General features: G+C 41.8%; 1 protein-coding gene across 1 annotated transcript in view; it reads right to left on the bottom strand.

The window, feature by feature from the left end:
• The window catches only part of LOC306766110 (cyclic AMP receptor-like protein A), a 64,675-nt gene that overhangs the window by 34,174 nt on the left and 7,115 nt on the right, over positions 1-23,386 (bottom strand). Inside the window, exons 3-10 of the mRNA XM_079253718.1 lie at positions 21,210-21,264; positions 20,066-20,122; positions 19,881-19,941; positions 17,379-17,466; positions 14,497-14,586; positions 14,004-14,042; positions 7,699-7,777; positions 3,782-3,829 (exon numbers count right to left, since the gene is read on the bottom strand). Coding sequence (XP_079109844.1) covers positions 3,782-3,829; positions 7,699-7,777; positions 14,004-14,042; positions 14,497-14,586; positions 17,379-17,466; positions 19,881-19,941; positions 20,066-20,122; positions 21,210-21,264 — 517 coding nt within the window. The remainder of the gene's footprint in view (positions 1-3,781; positions 3,830-7,698; positions 7,778-14,003; positions 14,043-14,496; positions 14,587-17,378; positions 17,467-19,880; positions 19,942-20,065; positions 20,123-21,209; positions 21,265-23,386) is intronic.

The following is a 23,386-nucleotide window of genomic DNA, read 5'->3' as shown; positions in this document are numbered from 1 at the left end:
CAATTTGGACCAGAGCTTCCTTAGGGCACATTCACCTTTTTGATTCATATCCAAGTCCATTTGCGCAGAAAGTCCACTTCGTTTGGAGAGCTGTGAATGCACCAAACGAATTCTGATTCGGACCAAAGAAGCGTATCCGGTCTGTATCTAGTGGAGCAAACACAGGAAGCGGACTACAAAAAAAATTAATTCCTCCATTTGGCGTAGTATTGCATTGTAGCTAAAGACATAGTAATCATCTTCTACTTCGTCTGTTGTCCCTAATCAGACCAAGTCTAGCGGACTATCCTGATGTGAATGCATCCTTAAAGTACTAAATATTGTGAATGAGTGTGTGAACGCTACTGCAAGCAAACAGTGCCTGGAAGTGGACCAGGGACATTATCAAAGACAGAGGAAAAGAAAAAGCTAGAGAGACAGAGCAAGAGATACTTGAGTCAACACTAAACTGACTTTTACTGACTTGAGAGAGCTCAGAGTACAGGTAAAGCAAGATGGATGCAGAATTAATCATTGTTAGGGGGTAATCCACTGGGAAACGTTCAGAAGTGCTTCTTTAGGAAGAAACACACTGTCCAAGCTACACGTCTTGCATGACTTGTTTAATGAGTATATGAATATCCCTGAACAATGCTCAAAGGATTGCAGGACAGAAACATAATATCATTACTCAAAGAAATGGTGGTGTGGATCAGTAAACACATGCTGTGAAAAGATAGCGAACAAGTGCCTTGCTGTTTGCACAGCCAGTTTTGTTGCTACCCGACGGATTGAACTACTATGAATGCAGTTCTGCAAATGTGCTTAAAGGTGTGCATGCAGGATATTATAACCCCCACCCATAAAATAATCCTCTTGATGACTGGTATTTCTGCAAAAAGACCTTGTATGGTGCATGTGTGTGTACACACACTCAAACATGACTTAAGACAAATGGCTAAAGACACACACACAGATGGGTTAGCACCATGTGACTTACAGCCCTGATAACTGCCAACATTAGTAATGTACGTCATCACTCCGGCAAGGCATGCATTTGTACAGCGAGAGGGTGCCATGAGATGTCAGAGAGAGGGGGGGAAAAAAGGAATGGCAAACTCAGGAAAAACAACATGTGTGAGCACAAGGAGGGAGACATGGTGAAGTGAATAGAAATAACCAGAGCCAGCGGTCTTCAGACACCCCACAGGATTCGCTTTCTTTAGTTTACACCTGCTGCTACACACTCACACACTTATACACACATGAACCAGAGCTCACTGGCATGGCAAGCGCAATCTGGGAGGCTGTTGTTGTTGTTTTAAAGCATTGCAGCGCGTGCATAAACTCTCATAAATATTCATGTCCATGAACCTGGCTTGCTGCTTTATTCATGCTGTGTATGAGTACACGAGTGAGAGAGACAGACGGTGGGGGGTGAGAAAGAGAGAGAAAGGGAAAGACAGGATAAAAGAGGGAGCGAGAGGAGAGTGAAAGGCAGAGAGAAAAAAAAAAGATGGAAATGAGGAGAGCGACTGGGAAAGAGAAACACGAGGAAAGAGTGTGATAAAAACCGCTGCTGACTTATTTACACTCTGTGCTACACATAGCAATTAGCCCACATGAAGCGAGTGTGTGTATGTGTGGCTGTCACACGCATACACACACATACACACACACACACACACTCACGCCACTGCTGAGGGTTAAGCCAGTTCAGTGTGCAGTAATTATCCCTGCCACTTAGGGGCAGCATCTACATAACCTTAACCCTAACCTGCCCCCTTCACCTCACCCTGCTGGGTGGAGACCAGCAACAGCCCAGAAGAGGAAGAAGAGGGTTAGGAGTGACACCGCACACAACAATCTCGAATGGATTGCTGCAAACCTTACACTAGTCACTATTTCCCTGATCATTTCAGCAGTTTCACATCAAACTTAAACTTTGTAACTAAACAGAAAAAAACTTATCATAACAACAGGCTCTGATATGTTAAGATAGTTCTTCTCCTGGCTTTTTAATCTTTTCAACAACCAGTTGAAAAGATTAACAAAGTTATGGTTATGACCTCAAAACAAATCCCACTGTCTCCTGCGTTCAAATACAAACTTTCAAGCATAAACCACATGATAAAGAAAAAAATCCTCACCTGGTTTTAATCCTTAAAGACCTAGACAGTTTTATGGCTGCAGACTCTACTATAGTTTTTATGTTATTTCAATTTTTGGACCACTTCTTGCAATGAACATTTAGTGTTCTATTTATTTTAATCAGGAAAATATGAAATGGAAGAATGACTTAGTTTTTATTGAGTTAATTTGGATTAGATTGTTTTATTTAGACATATGTACTTCCATAAAAGTCTGATCGTTAATCCTTCAGCTAGGGGTCAAAATATTAAAATCTAGGGTGCAGAGTTTGATGGCATAGAACTTTACTCATCCTTTACTCATCTTATATACCTGATTATTCCAATACAGAGTCAAGGGAGGCTTGGGCTTATCCCAGCAGGTATAAAGCAAGAGACAAGGTACACCCTGGATAGGTCACCAGCCCATATCAGGACCAATACAGAGACAAAGAAAAATACAGTCAAAACAGAGAAAAAAAAAACCATGCATTTATGTTTCTACGATGAGCACTCTGTATGAAAGTGGAGAAGATGAAAGCGTTCTTCAAACCTTAACATGTTCACAATAAACTGATGTGCATATTTCCTTGTGCTGCACCTTTCTCACCTCTCATAGCTAAGTTAAGGTGCATTCACATCAGGATAGTCCGCTAGACCCGGTCCAATTGGGGACTTAGCTCATTTGTTGGGGGGTGTATCCATGCGTACCGAGATTGTGTTCACACTGCACTTTGGTCAAACGTGGCAAACCTTTACAATAATATATCCCCATTCCCACCAAAGCTGGTGTGGCACGAGTATTTAGTAAAAGAGAGAACAAGACCCAGGTGAAGAATAAATCTCCATTTCCTCCTCTTGCGAATTAATGATGTAGACGAAACTATCGCTGTTTTGGGTTTTTTATATTGTCTTGTGCAAGTATACTGCAGAAATACACATCAACAATGAACACAGTATGAACAACAGACGAGGCAGAAGACCCTTAACGTCATCGCTATGTATTTACCCACAATGCAATGCAAATGAGCAAGTGACTTTTTTTGTTGTCAGCTTCCTGTATTTGGTCTGCTTGAAACGGGCGAGATGTGTTTGTAGGTGGACCGAATCCGAATTTGTACGATGCATTCATAGCTCCCCAAACGAAGCTCACTTTCTGTGCAAAAAGACTTGGATTTAAATCAAAAAGCCTGATGTGCATGTGCACTAAGAAACAACTACTGGTCTTGTGACATTTAGGTTAACTGAACTACCACCACAGCAAATGTTCAGAAACATTTCTGATTCTCTCTGTAGTCTGACGATAAAAATGAAGTTGCTCTGTAGTAATATCCTATCTTTTGTTTATGAAATCACTTAACATATTTTTAAATCTTTAATCTCATACCATTTTATATCTCTAATCCCTTTTCCCTCCTTCATCTATCTGAGTGATCTTGGTGTAATTTACATGTGGCTCCTGGTTTTTTGCTTATCTGATTCCTAGTAATTCATCAAAGGTCTCAGTTTAAAGACACACACGTGCATATATACATGCACAAATTCACCCGCGAGAGTCAAAGGGTCAAATTGCTCCCTGCCGTGTTTGACACCTTCCCAGCATGACGATGAGAGTTAATCCCACAGACTCTCTAATCCTCATGATCCATGTGAATGTGATGGTCAGACGTTACCTTTCGTCTTTCCCTCTCTGGGTTGAAGGTTCCCAGCCATGACTGCATCTGTAGATACCAAATATAAAGAGACAATTAGGGCAATTTTTAGGGATAAAAACTGTGGTGATTTTGTCATTTGTGTCTGATGGTTTTCCCAGTAGAGGTCAGAGCCTGCAGTGACAAGCTGGAACACTGGCTCTCATGCCAATGCAAAATCCCTCCATCCCCTCACACAGCCCTGCAAAATTGCCCAATTCACACCAGAGTGCAGCGCTTAGAGGCATAGGGGAGCGCTTATACAGCTCCAAGCACCTCACTAAACCGATCAGCACCACTGCACACAATACGGCAGAGGAAGAGGAAAACAAGGCAGGGGGCATAGAGAAGAGGGAGATTTTTTTTTTTTTTTTTTTTTTTTTGAGGGGGGGAACGGACAGTCTCCGGAAAAGAAAAAAAACTTAGCAAACACTGCAGATGTGAGATATCAGCAAAGAACGTGGGAACACTTTCTGCTCTTCCTCTCTGTGTCCTCCCTCGAGGGAATGAAGGGGAAAATGTCAACAGACGCATGGACACATGTGCGCACATACACATGCATGCGCAAGATTAGGACTTGTAATGGTGAAATGAGGGGGGGTGCAGAAGCCAAAGGGTTTGTGTAACCCAAGACATCAGAGGCAAATCTCTGGAGGTCCTGTGTGAGCTTCGTATGAATGCACAAGACGGCAGCATGAACAACATGCACTAACAGCTCCTCTGTTCTGCTATTTATTAACTCAATGTTGCCATGGTTTCCTCGTGCTGACGTGATTGTCATTGTAAATCTATGTGTGTTTGTGTGCAGTATGGAGAAAAATGGGCAGCCATTTGGTCATTAGAGTGAACCTGTTCCACAGCAGCCCTTTGCTGTCCAGCTGAGTACCCCGATCCATCAAAATCAACAAACACTGATAATAAGTGGCAATATCATTAGGCTTCAGCCAGGTCTCCTGTGTGCATGCAGGCTTTTGTTGCAATCCCTCTTAAGCCACGCCACTGAAACCCGAGCAGTTCATCTGGGGTGTTGAAGGGTAAGGCTCAGAAGGAAAAGAAAAGGCATGTAGAAATTGCATCCGTAAAACAAAAACACACCATGTTCCCAGGCCTCTCTGTGTGGCCTGAAATGACTCATTAGCCTTCAAATGATTCTGGTTTTTACAAGCTCATGCAGTTGCGCAGAATGTGTTAAACTTTTTCATACTAATCGACTCACTAAATCATCATTTGAAAAGTTATTTCATCCCTCTTTTTCCTATATTTTCTCCGGAAAGTGTAAAAACTTCTCTGTCCACCGAACATCCCACCTCTCTTCACTCAGCCTCCTTTTCTTTATCCCTTTCTCCAGTGCGTTGCCACCTACCCTGCTTTCAAAGCTTTTGAAATTCTTTCAAGTGAGACAGCCTGCAGCTGAAAAGAGATAAGGCTTGAGCTCTTCATAAATATGATACAGAAAGCAAACCGGCAGAGTGAAGGGGGGACAGAGACATGGAGAAAATGAGTGGGAGTACAGACACGGAAAGAGACAGATGAATGCAAAAGGGAAATGAGGAAGGTGGAAGACAGATGCAGAGACGAGAAGGAGGAGAGATAGCTGAATACTGTGAGCTGAATGAGTTATGAGATGCAGCTACATTCATTCCCTCTTGTTATCGCCGTCATGATAAAGAGCTGCGCAGCCTCTCTTCTTTCCCTGCCCCTCAGCTACCTGCTGTCTGCCTCTGCTGTCGTCTTTCTGCTACCTGGCTATCTGCTAAATCTTCTGCACTCCATCGCCACCCATACAAAGAATGCTAACGCTCATGACAACACTTCTTTGTGAGTCTTATGAGGTTTTAGCCTGTTTCTCCTTTACTCTCCATTTATATTACCTGAAGCAAAAACACACACTCATTGTTACAACATAAGTCACCCAGTGGCACTACAGCTTCACCTTATGGTGCTGTCAGATCAGGAGAATGGCAGCTATGCGAATTTTGCAGTATGCTGCCTCTGGGCTACTACCTGACCATTACAATTGAAACTTACACAGAACGTCAAGTCAGCATGCAAAGCATATCAACCAAGTGGTAAATAAGTTATTCAACTTAATGCCTGACACATTTGATTGAGTTTGAAGGGTGATAAAAACAGCAAAATCCCCATTATTGTCTTTAACCAGCTTGTTCTGCCCCAAAAAACCAAAAGCGGTCAATTTATAATTGCTCTAAAAAGAGAAAAACAAGAAATTTTCCCATTCAGGAAAATGAATCTGATAAACATTTAGCCTTAATGATAAATCAATGTAATTGCATACGTCATTAGGATAAGAGTGTCTGGCTTTTTCTGCTTTTCACAATGATAAAAGACTTCCAAAGCAGATGAACTCAAGTCATTTCTGACAGAGGCAATAGAGTTTCCTCTATTTAACTGATAATCCACAAACCAAAAGTACAGCATAAGTACTCATAAATTAAAAAAAAGGGAAAGGTCCTCATATATCACAAATGAATGAGAAGTAGCTGTTGAGAGAACCAGTAGGAGTGAATCTAGGCTGACCTGCAGCGAAGTTGGCCATGTTTGCCTAAATGTACCTCAACACCAACATAAACAAAACAGAACATTCTCATTCTGACTGCACAAAGTGTTTTAGCTTCCAGTCAGACAATGTGCTGCACGTTTAGTTTCACCTTCACATAAAGTAGCTTTGACAACCTGACAAAAATGTTGGCTTGTTTACAACCTAAGCTATTTTAAGCTCTAGCAGAAGTTGGAGATCCAGTGTATGTGCACGTAGACATGTCTGAGCAGCTGCAGGGCACCTGGGTGAATGTAATGTCATTGGTATTAGTAGAAATTATGCTCCTAAGTGTAATAACAAACAACAAAATTGTGATAAACAATTTCTATCCTTTATAGTTATAGCTGTTTTCAAGTTTTTGTCGATAATTTAAACAAATTTAGTAAAAAAAAAAAAATATATATATATTTCACTGAGACCATATTTCTAATTAGTAAAATATCTAAGAACAGTAATATCTATAAATCCCCTCAGTTTTAATAGCTCTACCAAATTGTCTGTGTGATGATGAAGAGAAGGCAAGGCAGGGCAAGTCTGGTTGCTCAAGGTGTTCTTGATTTATATTGTTGCAACAGCATCCATTATTTTGTAGATTTGTAAGTTGAAACAGTCCAGTTCAATGAGTTCGTCAACTGACTCCACTCATTGTTAGTAACATGGCCTTGATAAACTGAGGTCCAGAATATGGATTAGATTGGTGGTAGATTCTTTTACATTTTGCAACAGACCAAACGTGAAATTTAGACCAAATGTCATATATGACAGGAAATTCTTTGGTATTACCATCTGTCATATTATATATGTAAATGTTGAAATTTACATATATAATATATAATAAATTCAGAAAATTCATCAATAAAACTTGCACAGAATCTTGGAAATCTGTCAATGATTAAACAAAGTATTTTTAATAACTCCCCTTTAAATAAGTCTAATATATTTAAGAGACATTAAAAAACCAAATAAAATGAAATTTCTTTACACTGGAATGTATGTTTAAGGCAGCTTCCCCTTCTTTTTTCCTCCCTTTTTCTGCATTCATCCATGAAGCTAAAACTTGAAAGTGTTGCTTCATTACAAACATCAGCACTCGTGCTTTCTGCTAACCATGTTTCTGTCAGAAAAAGAAAATCTAATCTGTGAGAAATTATGAAGGCATTAACTAGCAGTTTCTTGTTAAACAGAGATCTAATGTCAAGTAAAGCTAGCTCTGTGGAGTTTACACTAGTCTCTGTTGTAGTCTGAGTAGTACATGGTGCAGATTAAATCAATTCACCTAATAAGTTGACTGTTTTCAATTGACTCTTTTATTAAGTAATTCTACTGATTCAGAACTCACTCTCTTGTTGGCCACACAGATGATCCGGGCGTAGCAGCAGATCATCAAGAAGATGAGGCTGAAAAGAGGCATGTACCATCTGCAAGGCACAAAGACAGAAGCAGTCAGGAAGAAATATAAGTGAGCTACAATTTTAAAAGATAATTTCTGCTGGGTTTTGTTTTTGTTTTTTTAGTTTTTTTAGTTTATGGTGTTTGTTTCGTTGCTGTCCTTGTAGACCTGTTTAATTGTATACAGAATATAATTAGATTTCCAAGGCCCAAGGATGGTGTCTTAACCTTAAGTGACTCATGGTCTAAGAGAACATAACATTGTACAGGGGGAAATGTACTGATATTAGGTTTGCCCAAAGAGATAGTCTTTCAGCTACAGAAACGAGGTTAGTAAGGTTCTTTCTGAAGAACTGTGAGTTAAAGTCACAGTTACTGAGTGTGGTTTGGTTTATACCTGGTTAAAAGTTTATAAACTAAACTGTTTATGTTTCCTGCTATCCTCAGCTTTAAAGATCGTTCAGCTGCTTGTGTAGTTGTCTTGTCAGCAACCTCTGCTTCCCTCTCGCAGCTTAATTTTCAAGCACAGCAGGCATCTGTTTTCAGCAAAAAGGTCTAAAAGCCGATCGTACACTACTTGCTCAGCACAGAAAGGAAGAGACACTAGTTTGCCGCTAGCTGGTGAACATCAGAGACAAACGAAAGGGAATGTTTGGCTTGTGTTTATCGAGCAGCCAAAGGCCGGTCTTACAGTGCTGTTTTTTTCTGGATTACACCAGGTAGTAAGTAGGGCTGGGCGATATGACGATATATATCGTTTGGACGATAGAAAGTTTCTATTGTTTCATATGAGGCTCTATTGTTTACACCACAATAAGGTGCTTCACTGCAGTATTTTACGTCAAGATGCGCTTTACAGCATGCGCGCTGCAATATTTAAACAAACAAGGAGAAAGACGGTAGCAGACGCATTTCAGAGCAAGATAATTCACTAAAAGATGACCAGCCAACCAAAACTGATGAGCTTGTTCATAAAAGAGGGGAAATTTCTGTCACATGGATGCGGTTTGGATATAAAAAGAACAACGTGGAACCGACAACAGACTAGCTCACAGTCCCAACAACGGACTCCGACACAACTACCGGTAACTCGTTTTAGCACCTGCGCAAGAATCAGGATAAAGAATGCAGAATAAAGAATAGAGTCACCGAGCAAAAGCCGCAAAAGCAGCAAAAGCAGCGTCAAATGGTGGTGAAAGTCTTCATAATAAACTCCTGATGCAAAAGCTGCAACAGGCTTTTCCCCGTGAAACGTTATGCAGCCATAGTTCCCACAGATGGAAGGAGATCACTGCTGTCGTTGCCAAGCACATCTGACAGATAACTGATGACTGACACAAAATTACACAAACAATTTTATGTCTTTATGGTGATATAAAATGAGCTATATCGTCACATGAGATTTTGGTCATATCGCCCAGCCCAACCAGGTAGTATTATTTTAAAGGCTGATGCATAGAGAAAACAGTATGTAAAATGGCAGCACAGAGAAGAAAAGACTTAACCAAGCACCATCAGACCTCATCATGCATAGTTTCGACAAGTCTAGATTCCGAACTAAACGCCAGCATGGTGACAACACCGGAAATACAAAGCATTCTTATGGGATTGATGTTTGCCAATCACGGGAAGCGTGAGTTAATAATATGTCAGGTATTTTCGAGCGGATGAAAAGGAGCGAGACGAGCAAGAGGAAATGGGATGGTGGCTTTGTTAGAGTGGCAGGCTTGTGTTTGGCAATCTCTTGGGAGGTGATGTAAGCTCTAAGGAGTTTCAACCTCTCCCTGTAATCATGAAACAGGTCTTTGTCTGACTTTGACAGACAGGTTCCTGGCCACCACTTCTCTGTTCAGCCTCACTGACTCTGAGCAGTCATGACCGTGCTATGCAGCACCTTCAAGGACTCAGCGCAGGCAAAGTATGTCTGATAAGGATATTGGAGAGTGTGAAGGAAACCACAAAAAAATACTCATGAGAAAAAAATATTTTAAATTGACATTATAAAATAAAAACGGTTTGAATATGTCTCTGGCCTCTAAATGCATGGACACGTGCTTTTTAAAGAAAAGGGAATGTGGAATAAATGCTCAATACTTTGCCTGAAAAGTCTTTGGCATGTGTGCTACAAATTTAATCTTTTAGACGTTTTTCAGAAGGCAAATACTAGGTCCTTGGCCTAATTTAAGCTTGTCCATGCTAGTCTCCCATGCCTGAGGACAAAAAGAAACTCACTGAGCATTATCAAATTAAACTTATTATTGGCAGGGGAATCCGGGATAGAAAGCGTTTGTTTCAGTACAGCATAGAAGAGAGGCTGCATTATACCTGATTGTGCCCTTGCATCTAATAGGGAACATAAACATACAAAGGATACTCTCCTTCTTTGAGTATGCGTGCGACCACGCAGGTCCAATAATGGCATGGGACAATGATGAAAGCGTTTCAGGGGAGACCTGTGCGAGCGTCACCTCGGTGTGATTTAATAACCTGCTCTCCGGAATAAACAGCGTCCAATTACGCCAGCGCACGTCCTGCTAATGATGGAAAGACGAGCTGGGGGGTGGGTGGGTTGGTGGTGAGGAGAAAGGAGGGGGTGGCCTTTTTAACGATAGTGTAGGGGGCTGCGAGGAGGAGAGAATGACGGGCGGCAGCTACAAAGTGCTCTAATTAGCATGATAATGATCTGCCATTAGAGTCCGCTGTGCTCTACAGCTGAGCACTACCCAGAAAGAGCAAGAGGGAGACACAGAGAAAGAGAATGAAATAGAAGCAGAGAGAGAAGATTCAGAGTGGGCAGCAGATGATAAAAGTGAGGAGATGAATAGAGGTGAGGATGCAAAGGCGAACGGATGGCGGCGGATTGTGGCTCAGGAACAGAAAAAGAAGAAATAAGAGAACTTCTGGGTGATTAAAAGCAGAGAGAAGGTGAAAATCAAAGGAACAGCTAAAAAAAATGCTGCTCCCAACAGATCGGCAAAGGAAGGATGGATGAAATACAGATAAGCAGACAGGACTTTTGGACAGCCTCAGAGTGGCAGAAAGATCATCACAAGCTTGAACAAATTCAATCACTCAGCATTGGCCTGGCCTTCCCTCCAGTGCTGCTCTGAAGTGAAGAATGAGGTGTGGTTGAAAGAGACTTTAACTGAAGAGCCTGCTAGAGAATGAGAGCACGGTAGGAACCAGCGGGTTCGTGCTCAACAGCAGCTGACAACTTTGACCCATAAGATCCTAATGCAGACTGAAAGATCGTGATATACCTGCTCAACCACTTAGACAGGGAGAGACAACCTGAGAGGCAGAAAAAGAGGTGGAAGCACAAGCAGGAAAGACCAGCGGGGTGTATCGGGTGAAGGTTGCGCCTCAGTGGATGCAGTAATGTGAAAGTCGAAAGGAAACAAGGAAAATCGGCTTTTCTGTGAGGTTGTACTTAGGCACAAAACTGATTCGAGTTAAATGCAAATTCATTGAGATCTGGCATGCACGGATAAGGGTTTAAGCAGGCCCACTAGTACACTTTTAAAGGTGGCGTTGTACTAGTATTTAGCAAAAGAGGACAAGACCTGCGTGAAGAAGAAAACTCCACTTGCAAGCTAATCATGGAGCACACAACTATTGCTGTTTTGAGTTTTTTTTATTTAGTCTTACGCAAGTACACTGCAGACATACACTGCAACAATGGGCGCAGTATGAACAACAGATGAGGCAGAGGACTCTTAACACAATCGCTTTGTATTAACTACAATGGAATAATAAGTCAAATGAAGGGAGTGACGTTTTCTTGTAATCCGCTTCCTGTATTTGGTCTGTTTGAAACGGATCGAGACCTGCGTTTGTAGGTGGACCGGGTCCACTTCTTCGATATAAACCAGAATTTGTTTGGTGCATTCACATTTCCCCAAATGAAGCAGACTTTTCGAGCAAACGGACTAAGATTTAAGTCTTTTTCTTTAGATAATCGGCTTTTGTCCCATTTTTCAATCCAGTCCTCCTACCTTACCAATTAACCTGACCAGGATTGCATTACGTTGATGGGTAAAACACTCAACGATGACCTATAAGCATAAAAGGTCCCCAATTCATCTTCAGAATTATTTCTTTTGGGCATCCTTTTGCAAAGGCAGATGACTGTGATGTGGCAACAAGTGAAGAAATCAGGGGTGGTTAAAGACTTATTGCATAGCACTATGACCCCTAGACAAAAAAGTATCTTTGACACACTTTATGACCGCATCACCCTCTGAAACCTTTTGTTTTTTGCACCTACTTCAGTCCCTAATTGCATAATCATAACGTCTTTTTCCGCTGTTTGAAAATGTTTTAAAACATTTGTTCTGATACAAGACAGTGTCGTCTCGAGCACTTGGATAACTTGAAGCAGTTATATCTGATTTAACTGCCTCAGGTAGTGGCATCCATCTAACAGTGTGCAGTCATAAGTGTAAAAAGTAAAACATGTACACATTAGGCAGATTACATGGCATAATGACAGACAAAGTAGTAACCCCCCCTCCAACTGGAATGCTGACACTATTGTTAAGAAGCCCACTGGGGATACTCAAAAAGCTCTCAGGCTATGCTGGCAGCTATGTGTTGCAAAATATAACTTATGCAAACTACATGGAGGGTTGACATTGTTCTGATATTCCGTAATAATGTCTTGGATACAACATTTTGTTAAAAGACTTGCCAAATTCATTTCACTTTATAATCAAAATTTGTTGTTTGAAAGACATTTTTGTTAAACCACATCTTTTATATTAGTGCAAAAGGGGAAGTTTACATATGAACACATTTGTCTGGATTTCCAAGAGTTCTTCATCTCTGAGTATCTAAAGGTTTGTTCAAGTTTACCCAGGAGATGTTAATATATTACAATGTGTCCAAACTTTGGATTGACCAATGATAAGCCTGCAACCCCTAAAGCAATGTGGTGAAAAAAGGTCCAACTAATTACTCTGTGAATGTCATTCTCACAGCTGTATGTCAGTGGCGCCAATGACACACACCACTGGGGACTTCTTAAGAACGGTGACTCAGCTAAGCTCCAGCACTTCCATTTGCTGACTCAACCTCTGTAACTCTGCACCTCCATCACACACATACAGATACGCACACACACACACACACACACACACACGCATACATGCAAGCCGATGTCCTCTACTTTTTTTCTATCCCCCTTTCATCCTCTTTCACACCCTCCTCCTCCAAAACCACCCCTTCCTCCTCTGTTCTATGTGCGCGCTTCACTAAGCTCTGATGAAGACACACTACGGAGCGTGGGCAGAAACGAGGACAATCTATTTCTCCGACTCTCCTTTTCCTCCATGTCCTGCTCTGCGGTTCTCCTTTCCTTTCTTCCACTGAGTAATTCCCTGTCTCTCTAACAGTATCCCTTATGTCACCCCTCCCACCTTTTCCACTTTTCACCTTAACCCTGCAACCTCTGCCCTCCCACAAGCTGTCGGCAGGCTGTGTATGTTTGAGCGCATGCAGGGTTTTTTTTCTTGACGGGTGCTGCCGTGGCCTCTAATCTCTCATCTGGTTTGATGTAATTAAAGCTAATGAAGATTCCCTGATCCTCTGAGCGGCTCATCCCCCTGGGCCACAACAGCGTGGAAAACTAGACAGAGCCGGGGAGCAGACGAGCACTGATAAAAGAGACACAGGCTCGTTTAGCACAGCTGATAGCTATGTGTTGTTCTCCGTTTGCCTGTGTGAGTCTGTCTCTGTGTGTGTGTGTGTGCTTATTTGTTTTAAAAGATTGATTCCCTGCTGATGCTGCGAGCAGCAATGCGATTACCTTGGCTCATAGAGAAGTGCTGTGTGCATGTGCGTGAGTGTGTTTAAGTGTGTGCACCAGGGGATTGGCAGGGCACTTGCAGATTTAGGACCAGTTGCAGAAAGCAAAAGACAGGCATAATCCTTCATAGCTGTCCTGAACACTTAAATACACAATGTAGCAACTCCGCTAAATCTGACAAGGCAGAGACTGAGAAGCACATCCACACAGGCACACACACACACACACACACACACACACACACACACACACACACACACACACACACACACACACATGCATACTTACACACTTTTTGGCCATGCACCAAGAGGGAAAAAACCCTGCAGGCTCCCCTGACATGTAACCCTTCACATTTCCCCGCAGAGACAGCCCTCCTCTCCCTTCCTCCTCCCCTAGCTCCCCCAGTGGGGGAAACTTTGATGGCAGTGCTGAAAGGGTCTACTTACATCCCAAATCTCCAGGCTACGTGATCGTCTGTGATCCAGCTGGGGGAAGAGAGAAAGAGAGAGGGAGAGCGATGAGCGGGTTACAAAGGAAAGGGAGAGCATGAGCGGAAGAGAGACTTGTGTGACTGCAGAGGGGAAAAGCTGTGCAGCTGCAGCTATTAATAAGCCGAGAGTGGAAAGAGCGAGCCGAGCCTGGAGATTAAGGCTCTGTCCCAATTCTCATTCCACTGCCTTCTATCCTCGGCCTCTCCCCTTTTTCCTCGACCCCTACCAAACATATAATGCTTTTCCTATTCAGCTGAATGTGAGGAGGCGTTTACAGTGATTAGATGTCCTGATAAATGCACAATTTTAACTATTATGAAGGTAGGCCTTAAGGTAGAGATTAGCCAGAGATGTGGCCATCTTAAGGGGAAAGACATCGAATGAAAAATACACTGTAAATAGTTGGAATATTAAATGCACTGTGTCAAGACTGTATGGATCTACTTACCACCAGGCTCCTGCAGGGCCGTAGTAACCCTTGAACAGTGGCAAAGAGGCCATGACCAAAGGCACCCCCCATGCCATCAGATGGTACAACCTGATAAGAGCCAGACATTTATTACATTATACGCACACAGAACAGGCAGCTCTGCCCCGGGAAAGCAAAAGACCCCAGAATAAATTAGTTCCTTTCTTCTTCAGTTCATCCTTTTGTTGGCAGTGACATCAGGGTCATTTTTCAGGTGCAGACTAATGTCTATAAAGCCAGACAGACAATTACTCATGGTAATCTAAACCATAATTACCCTAACTGTTAGGGAAAAGATGATTTTTGAGAAAAAATTGTCTGCATAAACCACAAGCGGTGTGGGTGCAGAGTCTGACTCAGTGGTTCCCCAAATGTAGAAATTTGAGAAGAAATTTGCCCAGAGTGCATAAACAAATACAGAGTCAGACGTAATTTTAAAACAAAATGTTTAAGGAGGCTAGAGATGCTCCTATGCCTATAAATGAAAAACGATAGGATCAGTGACAGCCTTTTAAAGATGTGTGCGTGTGTCAGACAGATGAGGTGTGTGCTCCAGTGACTTGGGCGTCTGTGCGGGAGTCGATACTTTATAGAGCGAACAGCGTCGGCTGGTCAATAGAGTGGAAGTCCTCCCCTGACTTGTTCCAAGTACGGTCAATCGAGCAGCAGTGATACGGCTGACACACGCTCAATCCCCCTCGAGTTGTGAGCCACACGCACACTTTGTCACTCTATGTCAGTGGGGCACACTGTGCACCCCCCCCCCCCCCCCCCCCCCCCCCCCCCCCCCCCGCGAGATTTCTCTGATGGACAGCACTGAGAGTGTAAGGGAGGCGGAGGGGAAGAAAAAAGGATGGCAGCCGGTTTTAATAGAGCATGCTAGTAGGAGGGAGAGCTCCAGGGGGAGGCTGTGTTTGGACCGAATCTGAGAGGAAGTGTGAGAAAAGCAAAACAAGGAAGGGGGGGGACGGGAAACAGTGGAGAGTATGAAAGGCACAAAGAGAATGGTGAGATACAAATGGTGAAATCAGCACAGTCAGAGCACGGAATGACGATTGGTGTGCTGTAGGGAGGGGGAACAGGGTTGTCAGGAAATCAATGTCGAGAGCTAACAGACACACACACACACACACACACACACACACACACACACACACACACACACACACACACACACACACACACACACACACGCCTCTGAACACACACGGACTGCACAGTTGCAGGGGCTCGGAGAGGAAAATGACGTGGTCCGGAGCTGTGCGCAACATGGGCTTAATGAGGCACAGCAGGACCGCTCTGCACTCTGCATTTCACACACCTGCACGTGCACCCACACGCATGCAGACGCACGCGCATGCATGCGCACACACATTCATCTCTCATGAGGCAAAATCTCATTTTTCACAGCCTCACACCAATTCTTTATTCCTACCCCTCCGTGTTCAGTGTCAACGCTGTCTCTTTTCCTTCACTCACTTTTCCCGAGTTCTTACTTCGGATACTCATAAACATGTACGCAAGCACACACAAACACACTTCCTTCCCTCTCTTGCACCCACTTCAATCATTCTTAGATCATCCAGCCTCAGTTCTCCAGCTCCTCTGGCGATTTGTTCATTCATAAACCATCACGGTGTTCCGTCACTGAGCGTGTGTGTATGTGTAAATGTGAGGAAGTGGGTGGGAAGCCTGGCTTAGGGGGCCGAGGGGTAATTGTGCATGCATGCAAGACCGCGTACCCGCCTGCCTAAACACATAAAACTTATCTATGCACAGTCGATACACGACAGCTCCACTGACACCTTGTCTTTTGCTTCACTTTAACCTATTAAATTATGTTTCTTTCCCACTTTACATCATGTGTGAACAGCCACAAAAAAAAAAAAAAACAAAAAAAAAAAAAAACCCCAAAATAAAACAAAAAAACATATCCTCCTCCCACTTTGCTCCCTCTGGACTTATATGAGGTGTGCAGCTTTGAGTTAAGCTGATTCTGCCCTCTCCTAGCCTTCCCCTTCACTGCACACATAAAGCCGTCTCCTTATGAGTTATAACACCATTATATTGTCTGGCTTATTGCTAATCAATGCAGGAAAACTCCCGTGGGTGTTGGCGGTGGTGGGGGCACATCTCCTATAACACCAAAATTTCTCACATGCACAGAAATGTTGGATTGTTTGCACCTAAATAAACAACAGGATAGAACCTTGAACAAAGTTGCCTTTTTTTTCCACCCACATTTTTACTTAAATTGCATGTTTATGTCAAAAAGCTTTGCAATAGGTATTGTGAATGCAAAAATGTTCCGCACACACATACACACGCAGGCAGGTTCACACATTGCTGTGGAAAGTGCTCTTGGGAGTCTGAGTGACAGAAACATAGAGCCAAAAAGCGTGAAGATGGGTGTGCATGCAAGCACACACACAAAGGCACACTTAACGGCTGACACTCACTCCCATTTCAATTAGAGTGTTGGCTGGCTGGAAGAGAAAAAGGGGAGGAGGGGCCTGTCGGTGCACACACGCTGTTGCAGACCAAACACATGCACACACAAACACAGACGGAGGACGAAGTGCTCTAAACAAAACAGGAGGATAATGCATGTTCAGCAGAAGACGGTGAAAGTCCTACTTGACTGCACATACGAAGGAAACGTGGTTTAGTTAGAGTGTAAATCATTGATCACTAATTAAATAGCAATAACCATATTAATGACTGATTATGATTGAAACAAAAATGCCTTTAACTCACTGTACTGACTCATTCATATTCTCTAATAACTACACGTTTTATACTACAAGTGGACAAAACATTAAAACACAGAACAGGAATAACAAACCAGGTCATATACTCACATTTCATATCTGTTGGTGCTTATTTCTCTCACCAAGTTAAGGTACAGGTTCAGTGTGATGAGGCAAACCCAAGCCAAGGCACTCCAGTCTGCAAAAATGCACACGGAAAAAACCCTGCCAAGGTCAAGTTACAGCATAGCGCCCTGCCTCACAACATGCATTTGCAAATGTGTGTCCAAACATGCGTAAGACAGTGAGTGTGAGAGTGTGTATGTGTGTGTGTGTGTGTGCGCTCTATTTTTTGATAAATGAAGGCCCATTCTGCAGTAATATGAGGGAAACCTGTAGCTTAGGGTGATGGATGAGAGGTGGGAGCTCACGGAGAGATAATGATGAACTGTGGAAAAGCAGAGGGAGATAACGCAGGAGCGTGAGCTGGAAAGGAAGAAAAAGGAGGAAAGCAAGGTGCAGGGGATGATGGTGGGTGGAGTAGCAGAGTGTAAAGACATTCGAAGGAAAAAAAATGAAAGAAGAATACAGAAAGATGTGGTCTGCAGAGAGAAAAAATGGGTGCATATTACTGAGGGACTCTACAATGCCTAAGACCCTGCTTTTCTGCCTTCATAATCAATCTTTTTGCAATGTGTGAGTGTGTGTTTCTGTTTACAGTCAGGCAAAGCTGGTCAAACACCCCCCACACACACACATCCACACCCACGTAAGGAATGCATATTCAAATACAGTACATACTCTTATATTTAAAAGACCTTTTCGGAATATGGTCCGATAGTTAAGACCAAACAATGCTGTCTGTGTGGTATTATAACAATAAGTCACAATGACTGTCACTGAAAATGCATCTTATGTAACTATAAAGCAGCCAGAGGCTTTCTTTAGCTTGACTACACATGGCTCAGCCACCTGTCCTAGAGCTTGCAACAGAGTGGAGCCACCGTTCAGCTGATGTTTATGCACAAATGTTTGTCCTCAGAGTGAGGATTGTTTCGATAAACCAAGGTGACATGCACCAACCCCACAGCAATAACTCACTGCCCATTACCTTGCATGCGTCACGTTGTGCATGTGTGTCTGCCAGCAAGACCAACAAAGCAGGCCATGGGAAGTGTGTTTATTACTGGTCTGCCCTAATTAAAAATCCTTATGGTAACCAAAGCTAAAAAAGCAAAAACTTTGATGCCAGCTATGCAAATGCTACCAAAATTCTAGTTGTAAAGAAAACTCGGTATCGGAATCACAAAGAAACATTCCTTCTTTCATATGCAGATTCCAGATTTTTCTAAGTTACATGGTTCGACTCTCTGCTGTCATTGGAGGAAAATCATCTTCTCATACATGGGAAATGTGATGACACCCTGAGGGTGTGTGGGTTGAGGGCGTTTCACTGGAGAGCCTGCAATGGGCCAATTACTAAACAGCAGAGTGTCTGACTCACCACTGTGGGTGTGGAATTCTTAGTACAGGTGTGTGGCAACTCCTAAATACTCATTTGCTACCAATAAAAACCCTACTTTTTTAAGGAACTAGAGACAAAGAAGTTGAGAAAGAATGCAATAAAAAGCAAGAAGATTTATGAGTTACAGCAACGCGGTGGAGGAAAATATCCACGAACTTGTGTTAAATGCAACAGATTGCTTATAACTATGGATATGAAAAATACAGTAAAAGAAAGAAAGGAGTGCAATTTAAAAAAGCTGTCTAATGTATTCTCTATCATTGTTGGTGACCTAAAGCCAAAAGCTGTGACTGTGCAGATACACAAATTTTCAGATGTGATGCTGCACAAGCATCCTTTTCCCTTCACACATTTCTAAGATTCACAACACTTTCTTTTACATTCTGATCAAATAAGAGTTACGTCAATATTCTAGAAGAAAGCTGAAAATCTGGTCACTCAGAAAGTTTTATTTCATATCTTCTAGGGTCTTCAGAGTCTAACACATAACAGTTTTATGTTGGAGGGGTTTCAGAGCCTAAAGTCTATATGACAACAGGAGAATACAAGGGCATAAGTGCTTGAAATGCCCAATTATGGTCCAGGCTTTTCCTGCTTTACTGGAAGACAAAAGCTTGCATCACATTTTGTGGTGGGGCTGTTGACACAAAAGAATAATATGGATTCGGTTTTGACCAATTATGTGCCCAACTAAAGCAGACTGTTGGGTCAGATAATTGTTCAATTGGTCTGATTAGAGACAGAAGTTAATACAACATGTTTAGGAGAAATATATATAGTTAAAAATATGTATTAATATAAAACAAGGGATGTCTGAATGAGCTTAATTTAGGTTTTTTAACTAAAAACATCACTTTATCACTTCATAAGCTCATATTGGAGATTGAATGCCTTCCGAAAATAACTCCCAACCTGTTCAGGCACATTTTGTTCACAAGCCAAAAAGGAAATGACAAAGCAATATAATTTGCCATGGTGATATACGAGCTCCTCGTCAAATGTCTGTGTTGGAAATCTGCTCTTTTTTTGCCGCTTGTCTTTATTGCAAAAAACTGTGCCAGTGAGCAATTAATTAAAGTATGTCTTACCAAAGTATGTCAGCCACCAGGCTTGGAAGTCACAAAGAGATCCCTCCGGATGGCTCTCACCCTGGGGAATTTAAGAAGAGCAGCATGGGAAAACATTTTTTATAACCCCCTTCCCCCAATCCCCCTCAAAAAAAAAAAAAAAAAAAGGCAGTGTGCTTTCAGTGTAACATCCAAGAGTAACTCACCATGACATATGCTACGCTGTCGAAGAAGGCTGCTACAGTCAGGCTGAGAATCATCTTCTGTAGCGTGAAAATTTAAAGAAAAAGACATGAAGGAAGATCCTCTAACAAAACATCCTGAGTGAAAATGCCACTGCATTTATATTCGCTTGGAGAGAGAAGGGCAAATTATAGCTCAAATGATCCCTGATGTGGTTGACAGCTTGGCATATGGCATGCATGGTGACAACTAAGTTAAAAAAAAAAAAGGCAAATTAGCTCATTTACACAAAGTATTATCTAAACTCTTTTGCGTGAAATAAATCAACAATAAGTACGATGTGGAATTTTGAAAGAAGCGCCGTGGTGCCTACTAGTCAAAATTTGCCTACAGGGGGAGGTAACAATCTGTAGCTGCAACAGGCACATAAACAGACAAAAGCACAGACACATGCACACATGGCCCTTTATCAATATGTGTCCAGCAATGACTACGAACGAGTGGGATGGGGGTAAGGAAGAAGAGAACGGGGATGCGAAGGCAGAAAAAAAAGGCGCAGTAGGGCATTGAGAGCACTAAAGACTATTGACTGACAGATAACCTTTGTGAGTGGATGCAAGTAGGAGAGGGTTTATGCAGTGTAAGAGGAGGAAAAGGAATGAGAAGAGGGGGGGGGGGGGGGGGGGGGGGATAAGGAGGATGCGAGGTCGCTCTCTGTGATGTGGTCCAGAGGTAATGGGATCCATCAGAGCCCCACGTTAAGCTGTCATTTACTTCAGATTAGGAGGATAACATGCAGCGCTGCTAAACCTCACATCCCTGCTGGACCGGCTTCAAAAACGCAAACCACTCAAAGCAATACAAACGAACGCTAACAAGAAAGAAAAATAATTTGATGAAAATAAGTAAAAAATATATAAATATTCTATTATTTAATATTTATTCAAAACACTTCATTTGAAGAGTGGAAAAAGCAGAAGACGGCAGCCACTATCACAGAATGACCGTGAGTCAATTAACTCCCCAATTCATTAATCTGTGCATTTTAATTGGGTTCAATTATGCCAAGATTTGCCATGGCTAATTGAACATATTTCCGGTGGAAATGAGGCAACAGAAATGTAAAAAGAGTGTCAAAATACACTGCGCAGTGCAGTATAAAATTACCTGAGCCAATGAGTGATACCGCCGAAGCACCCAGATTACAAACAGCATAAAAACGCTGAGGAGAGAGAAGATAAAACGCTCTGAGATCTGATGATTGAAAAGGTGACAGTTTGAGTATTACAGGCAAATTACATACATCATCATAACTCCAACACAGATGTCTGCAGGCTCTTTTGTGCTCTGACTGTGCACTACAGTAACTGCTGATATCCTTTAAATTTTGATCCTATTAGTAGAAGGGGGAAAAATTGCAAAACTGTCGCTTACAGGCATTTGAAGGCGCCACCATGGTGGAAAAGACAGTCTAGTTTAACTTATGGCGCTTGTTTTTAATGTTCGAATGCATTTTGACAGTAAATGAGATAAATACATTTGTAAATACATTTTTCAATGGAGAAAGTGCAAATGACGTCGCTGCTATGCTAAGAACTAAGGGATGGATTCGCCATTTTGTGGGAACCCATGTTGAGTTTTACATCGGTTCAGCTGTGGCTTTTCTCTTTTTAATTTCCGCCTTATTTATAATTTCTGACGAGTATTTCATCTAGTAATCTTATCAATTTTTCACCAGGTTGTGGACTAGGCTGCAACAGCAGCTTCATGATCAGCGCTCAAAAAGGAAATTAACCAGCAGATTTTTATCCTCCATTTCCCTCTTTGTGCAATGCAGTGATTAAAACATCCCAGAGAACAGTGGACATCCTCGGAAACTTTCACAGGTGATGTGCTTTTGGCTGACCATGGTTTGGATATAAGGGATACTTTGGGCTTTATGTGTGTAGAACTAAAGATGGCTGTATTTGCAACATGTAAGCTCAATGAATAGGATGATGAGAACCAGGGAGGTGGTACACCTGAGATTTTATGTAAAAAGTGTTGCTGGCTACAAATGCAACTAGAAAAGTACTCAAGAGAGCACAGACCTCCATCAAGCAGCTCATTTCCATCCATACTGTGATTTCCTCCCTGTATTATAGTTTCACAATAATTTTATATATGTATACACCATCAGATTGTCACACTGATAATAAATCCACTGTGTCTCGACTACAGTGAGGTGTTTCTTCCAAGTTTACATATAAACTTACAAAATAAGATAAAATTGCATATTAGGATATATCTTAATTTGCAGTAATGAAAACTCCAAAGATCCCCTATTTTTTTCCTGTACTGGATTGTGTATCCAGAATTTTGCCGGTATCAAGATCTATCTTTGATATCTTCTAAAACCTGTTGGGAACTTCTCCTGTATTTTTTGGCTAAGGAACCGGACTATTTATTATGGAGTTATATACGTATATATTGAAAATTGCCCTATCTTGCAATGATAAAGAATCCTTTGATAAATTTTGGTATCCAGGGGATGATCCAGATAACTCAGAACTGAAAATTGAACGGAATCTGAATTAGACAAAGATCCATTCACAGAAATAAGAAAAAGGAAAAACCATTTAGTAATTTTTGTGTAAAGTTGCAAACAGACAGATAAACGCTGACTAAAACATTACCACCACCCCCTTCTTGGCGAAAGTATGTGATTTTAAAATGTAGTGTTATTGATCTGGATACCCCCATGTACAGATGAGAATATCACTTTGCTCCACCAGATTGTGATGTTTGTTGTTCTCTGATTAACATGAGTCTCAGTGTTGTTCTGTTAGATATTCAGTCATGACATTCAGGATTGTTTACTGGTGTCAGACATTTTAGAGCAGATCTGCCAACAGACCCAGCAAAGTTTTTTTTATATTTTATTACATTTGATTGTTCTCGTAATAAATTGAAATGTTTCCACATTTTTTATCCCCACAGATAACATATTTGATTTCAGAATCAAAATATCAGAACAACAAATATTCAATAAACATAAATATATTTTAAATTTAACATATATATTTTCAGTTTGATGGTGTAGTAGTGTAGTTGGAGCGGACATTTTGTAAATTTCCTCCCTGAGCCGGGTTGTGCCGGAGGTTTTCTTCCTGTTTAAAGGGAGTTTTTTCCTTCCCACTGCCGCCTCGTGCATGCTCAGGATGGGGGATTGGATTAAAGTCATGATTTGATGCAATCAGTTGGTTTCTATTATAAGATATGTATCAATTGGCTTGAAATGATGTGTATGTAAAGAGCCCTGTGACAACACTGTTGTGAAGGGGCGCTATACAAATAAAGCTGAA

The sequence above is a fragment of the Telmatherina bonti genome (genome assembly GCF_933228915.1).
Source record: "Telmatherina bonti genome assembly, chromosome: 15".
NCBI classification, from domain to species: domain Eukaryota; kingdom Metazoa; phylum Chordata; class Actinopteri; order Atheriniformes; family Telmatherinidae; genus Telmatherina; species Telmatherina bonti.
This window is presented reverse-complemented; position numbering and strand designations above follow the sequence as displayed.